The sequence below is a fragment of the Populus trichocarpa genome, chromosome 15 (assembly GCF_000002775.5).
Source record: "Populus trichocarpa isolate Nisqually-1 chromosome 15, P.trichocarpa_v4.1, whole genome shotgun sequence".
NCBI lineage: Eukaryota > Viridiplantae > Streptophyta > Magnoliopsida > Malpighiales > Salicaceae > Populus > Populus trichocarpa.
This window is the reverse complement of record NC_037299.2, coordinates 2,084,780-2,091,057: the sequence shown is the minus strand read 5'-3', so window position 1 is coordinate 2,091,057 and position 6,278 is coordinate 2,084,780. Positions and strand designations below refer to the sequence as shown.

At 33.1% G+C, this 6,278-nt stretch overlaps 1 protein-coding gene across 1 annotated transcript; it reads right to left on the bottom strand.

Moving 5' to 3' along the window:
* Positions 1-3,840: 3,840 nt before the first annotated feature.
* LOC18105635 (ABC transporter G family member 4) lies at positions 3,841-6,045 on the bottom strand. Its single transcript, XM_006374222.3, has one exon. It carries the CDS (start codon positions 5,944-5,946, stop codon positions 4,126-4,128), a length of 1,821 nt encoding a protein of 606 aa, XP_006374284.1. The 5' UTR covers positions 5,947-6,045; the 3' UTR covers positions 3,841-4,125.
* Between the last annotated feature and the right edge of the window lie 233 nt (positions 6,046-6,278).

Here is a 6,278-nt window from a genome sequence, read left to right as displayed (position 1 = left end):
TCAGTTTTTTTCTATAGCATGTGAAGAGAATTATTGTGGATTCAAAAGGAGTAATGACCATTTTGCCTTTCATTATTCTTAACAATTGTCTTGGTATTGGGGTAAAATTATCTTTTAAGATGGGAACAAATGTTATTTATAGATTGATCATGGTCAATTTTGTCGTTCACCTTTGAAAATGCACTGTGAAAATGGCCCCTAGGCTAGCCCATTAGCTCGTGCCACGCAAAAGAAAACATGATCAAACAAAAAAAATATAGGCATTGCTAATGTGTCTTTTAAGAAAATTAAAATATTTTATTAATTAATATAAAATTAGTTGCATATTAAACGATATTTTTATCTAACATTAAGAAGTAAACACATTGGATCAACCTAGGTTATTCTGGTTGACACATGAAAGTTCCAGGATAATCTTGAGAAAAACAAGTTGAGAACTTAAATCTTGAGTTAGTTTAATGTTGAAGCACAAAATAAAAAAATTATTTTTTAAAAAAAATAAGTGAACTTGAGTCAACTAACCAAACTTTTCATGCCAATCATGCACGTCATCGGATTCAATAATTGTTTATTCCATAGATTAGTTTCATTTAATAGAATTACATGAAAATAAAGCGAATGTGATATTTTTTAATGAAATATTTTTTAAAAAGAAAAAAAATTAAAGGTGTCTGGGACTGGAGACAACAAAAGCAAATCGTTGATAATAAAGGGTGAGATTGTTCTGTTTTAAATTTTTAGGTAGTTATAAAATAGATCATCGATAATAAGGGTGAAAATGTTAAAAAAAAAAAAAACAATTGAGGTCCTAAAAATGCATTAAGCAAAAAAAACAAGAGACTGAATGTTGTGACTTAACTTATCGAACTTACAATTCGGGTTATGAAATTAACAGGGTTAATTTTTTTCAGTGTCTAAAATGGGGTAAAAAACCCCACAAAGCTAGCCAATGGCTCAGCACACTAGGCCTCTAAAAGGAACAGCCCAGGCTTTCACACTTGAGCCTGTTTTTTCTTTTCTTATTCAAATGGGCGAACCTCTCTCCCCTTTCATGTAAAAGGATTGAAAAATAGGGGGAATAAACTTCGATATCAAAATTGAATTTCTGAAAACTAAAGGGGTCGATCATCTATAAACCAAAAAAGATAAGGGACTAAAATAAAAATTTTTGTATGAAATTTGAATTCACCACCTATTTAACTTGTTATTTTCACTTTGATTTTCTGACTTTCAATCCAACCATGTTGTATTTCATATGAAAAAATTAAGAAAAAATCCATGTGAATATAGGCTATACATGTTGTAATAATGAAGTTTAAAGTAATATTTTTTTAAAAAACTTATCCTACATTTAAAAAACATTACTTTTTCTTGTGAACATAAAGTATATATACTAAAGGGCTTAAAATTCTACATTGAAAAGATATTATGTTATCCTTTTTATGTTGAAGTATTTAAACCAAAAAGTTTTTTATTCCACATTGAAAAAACATAATTTTTTTCTTGTGAACATAGAGTATATATACAAGATGGTTTTAAATCCTACAATGAAAAAATAATTTTTTCTTGGAAACATAAAGTATATATATTAAAGAGTTACAAATCCCACATTGAAAAAACATAATTTTTTTTTCTTGTGAACATAGAGTATATATACGAAAGGGCTTCAAATACCACATTGAAAAAATAACTTTTTTCTTGGAAACATAGAATATATATAATAAAGGGCTTCAAATCTCACATTGAAAAGATATTATGTTATCCTTTTAAGTTGAAGTATTTAAACCAAAATGTTTTTTATCTCACATTGAAAAAACATAAATTTTTTCTAGTGAACATATAGTATATATACGAAAGGGTTTCAAATCTCACATTCAAGAAATAATTTTTTTCTTGGGAACATAGAGTATATATACTAAAGGGTTTTAAATATCACATTAAAAAAATAAAATATTTTTCTAATATTTATATAGTGAACTTTAAAAAATGTTAATAACCAATTAGAAAAATATGAAAAAAAAGGGGTATAAGAGCAAAACCACATTTGAAAAACAAAACCGGGTCTCGTCCGGGTTCGCTCAGGTCATTTTTTGTGGTTGTGATTTGAAAAAAATAAATTTTAAAAAAGTACAGTTAGCTGTAATTAGTTGGATTTAGATACGTGTTTGGTAAAAATTATGGTTGAAGTTTATGTGTAGTAAAATACATGAACTGAAAAATTAATTTTTTTCAAAAGCGCTTTTGAAACGCAAAAACAAATAAGAAGGAATTTTTACAAAACTCAGTTAAAAAAATATGTGAAAACTGCTTTACAAAAACTTTGTTTCAAACTCAATTTTTATAGTGGATCCCGCCACATAAAACGCAATTTAGTGTGTTATCAAACACCTTGTTGCATTGTTTCACCGCAAACACAAAAACTAGCGGAAAATAAACGCAACCTTACATATTAGGTAAAAAATAAAAACAGTATTTTTGGAGTAGTAGTTGAACTATTGTTTTGCTAATTTTTGAAAAAAAAATTATTTTTTGTTTTTAAATTGTTTTGATGTTAAGAAAAAAAAAATTAATAATAATAAAATATATTTTAAAAAACAACTAAGTTCGGAATAGGAAAGGAAGGCTAAAGAGTAATGTCTAACTTTATTTTTTAACCTAATTGATTTGAAAGAATTATAAATCAGCATGACATTTGCGGTCAAGCTAAAAGATAATGCATGCATGGTTAGTGTATATATATATGTGTGTGTGTGTGCGTGTGTGCGTGTGTGTTAAGTGGGTATTGAGTTATCCATTAACTGTTAACATTGTGAATGCTGATGAGGCAATAATTTCGTATATTGAATTATTAAAGATTTTAAATTCTGAATGAATATTGTTCCATTACATGTTTTTTCTCAAGTTCTCTTACATGAATTATTAATGTCTTTGGGTCATTCATTACATGTTTTTTCTATCAGGTTCTCTTACATATATTTTTTTTTTAGAAAGTAAATAAAAACGCAAATCCATGTCCTTAATTGATTGATCAAAACTCAAAAAATATACCACATCATCTGATCATAGAGAAATCTGCAGGATTATTCATTTTTCTACTTAATCGATCCAATAAATTTATATATATATGCGCATCAAACAGGAAACTTTGGGTATAAATAATTGAAATTTCAAAATTTAGAAAGAAATGAGGAGGACAAAAAAAGGGTGTTGAGAGTGTACACTAGGGTTCACAATAGAGAACCAAAGACAAGGTTCACGCGTGACCAAGAATGGAGAGCAAAGGGAGTCCCGTGAACATGCACTGATTCGAAGCCCAAGGAAGAAGACAAAATGAGGCAAAATCAGCACCCGACAACAGTTCACTGCACATAAAAAAGCACTACATTGAGGATGACACATATCTTGGATTTTTCACTCCCTCCATGCATCAAAATAGATAGAGACCCGTGACATATATGTGGGCCAGCAATCCTTTCAGTCATATGATCGTCAAATCAAGATATATGAACCATGACATATGGATCTCTAGGTAAAAATGCGCAAAAAAAAACAAACAAAGGAGAAGCTGGTCATGGTGTTTGCTTCAGGGAAAAACATATTAAAAGTACATGAATTTGGATCTTAATGTCGGATGTGTAAAATTAATTTGAAAAGCACAAGTTGCTACATCAATCGTTTCTGTTGTATGTAATCGTGATTTAATTCACAATTGTCAAATTCAGATGAATTCCCACAAGTTATCCCATCATTACAGTTGATAACAGGCACATATCATGAAACTAGAGGCATATATGGTTAATCTAGCTCTCGAGAATAAATATTATAGACCACTCATGAATGTGATAGCTCCAAACCAAACCATGCTTTTCTTTTTTGTGGATTTAATTTCTTGCAACAAAAGACATAGGGCAACATAGATGATTAATTACAGAGAATAAAATCATCAAGAATATTTGAACTTGCTTCCTCGCGATGTCATTTTCTTCTTTTGTTATGGCAAACCAAGTGAAGCAGAAGAAGTCATCACAGGAGCTTCATTTTCAACAAACAGATAAAAGAAAATTACAATAATACATGGAAGAAAGTGAGAAGTTTGTTAATTAAACATATAAGCTAGATTTGCCTTTATTTTTTTGATCTTGAAACCCTTCTGATCAAAACCAGCAAACAAAGCACGCGATAGAACACAAAAAACCCAAGCAAAATGTAGATGTTTGTCCATCTTTGCCTCTCATGGAGCCCTCTCTTCTGCAGCACATCACCGCCAGTCACCATGCAAGTGCTGTTCTCTTGGTACCACAAGAAGCACTTGTTTACAAGGCAAGAATACTCATTTATGAGTAGTGCATCAAGGGCATACTTGTACATGGAAAAGAAGTGCATGAAGAGCCAGTACTTGGGCATGCTATCCTGTGAAATGAAGTAGCCAGAGAAGAGAAAGAACCCACCAAGAAGTATTGTCACCAAAGAAGTTCCTGCTATGTAGTTTGGTGCAAGAGAGCTCAAGAATAATACAAATGAGTTTCCCATCAAGACAATGACCCAAATGACCAAAACAAAGTAAGCAAAAGCCTGCCAGGTACCACAAAGACCCACCACGAAATAAATCGAGACTGAGTAAATGATGGCAATTGCAAGCAAGTATGGCAAGAAAACAAGAGTGTTTGCTATGAGATAAGATGATAGTCTATAAAGCCCACTTGATGTTTCTCTTAGTAGAATTGGCCTTTCATTGATGAAGATTGGGAGTGTTTCAGTAGTGGAAGAGAGAAGGAAAGTGAGAGTGAAAGCAAAGAGACCAAACCTTTTTTCAATACCTTGCTTGCCATATCCAATGTTGATGTAAATGGTTCCTAGAACAAGACCAACAATAAGTGCTTCTAATGTATTTGTCAACAATAGCTGCCTTGTTCTATAAATAATCTTCCAAAACCTACTATATAGAACACAGATTTCATGGAGTCTTGAAATCTTGTTTCTGATACTTCTTGCTTTATTATCAGAAGGGGAGATTGTAGAATTGTCTGGTGATGGAGGTAGTGATGGTGGTGTGTTGGGTTTACTCTCCTGAAGCTGGTTTAGAATTTCCATGGCATATTCAAGGGCGTTGAGCTGTGGAGGGACAGTGAAGCCATTAGATAGCAAGAAACTTTCCAATGAAGAAAGGCTACCATGGTGAACCACAGTTCCTTTATTCAACAAAAGTATTTTGTCGATAGTAGAAAGGATATTGAAGCTTGGTTGATGAATGGACAAAATCACAGTTCTATAACGTGAAGTAGCAATGGATTTGAGGGTTTGCATCACATTAAGAGCTGATTTGCTATCGAGTCCTGAAGTGGGTTCATCAAGGAGTAAGATACCTGGGTCATGAAGGAGGCTTAGCCCTATTGAAACACGCCTCCGTTCCCCACCGGATAGTCCATGAGCTAACCTTGCATTAGCCAAGTGTGTCAGGTTTAGCTCGTTGAGAAGAGACTCAACGATGGTGGCGATTTGTGATGATTTTGGGTTGAGAAGGCGAGCAGCAAAGGTGAATGTTTCAGATACAGTAAGCAATTGGAGGCATGCATCATGTTGAGGGACATAAGCTGACAGCTTGCGAAATGAAGAAGGATTGATAGGGGTTGAGTTGAGAAGGAGAATGCCACTTGTTGGTGAAGTTCTGGCAGCTAAAATGTCTAAAAGAGTGGATTTTCCAGCTCCACTTGGGCCAACAACGGCAAGGATTTGAGATGGATAGGCTGTGAGAGACACTTCCTTGAGGATGTAACTCGGTGGGGTTGTAGTGCATTGTTTGAAGAGGAGGAATGGTGCAATAATGCTGTTGGAAGTTGTGGTGGATTTAACATAGGAGATTGATGAGGCTGTAATTTTGTAGGTTTTAAGTGGTGGTGGTGGTTGTGGTAGCGGTGGCGGTGGAGAAGGTTGTGATTGATCTTCCATGAAGAAGCAGAAGGAGATTCAAGGTTGAGGAGGAGGATTATTTGACGTGTCAAAAGAGCGAAGGGGAGAGATATGTTCGTGGATATTTCCATCACTTTAGAGAACATAATGTTCGTAGAGGATAACGACAATATTGAGAATTAAAAAGTGTGACAGTGCCCCCAAGTTGGTTCATTTTTTATTTTATTTTTTAACACGAGTTATGGCTATGTAATAGTCACGTAAACCACGCGATGTCGCAGTTTAATTTTTTTATATAAAAAATATAAAAAAAATTTAAGATTTAAAAGTGTTAGGTCTTTCTGCAAAGCTATATCCAAGAATTTTGAGTT

Coding starts and splice junctions, on each gene's coding strand:
- LOC18105635 (XM_006374222.3), bottom strand. CDS start 5,946: ATGGAAGATCAATCACAACCTTCTCCACCGCCACCGCTACCACAACCA.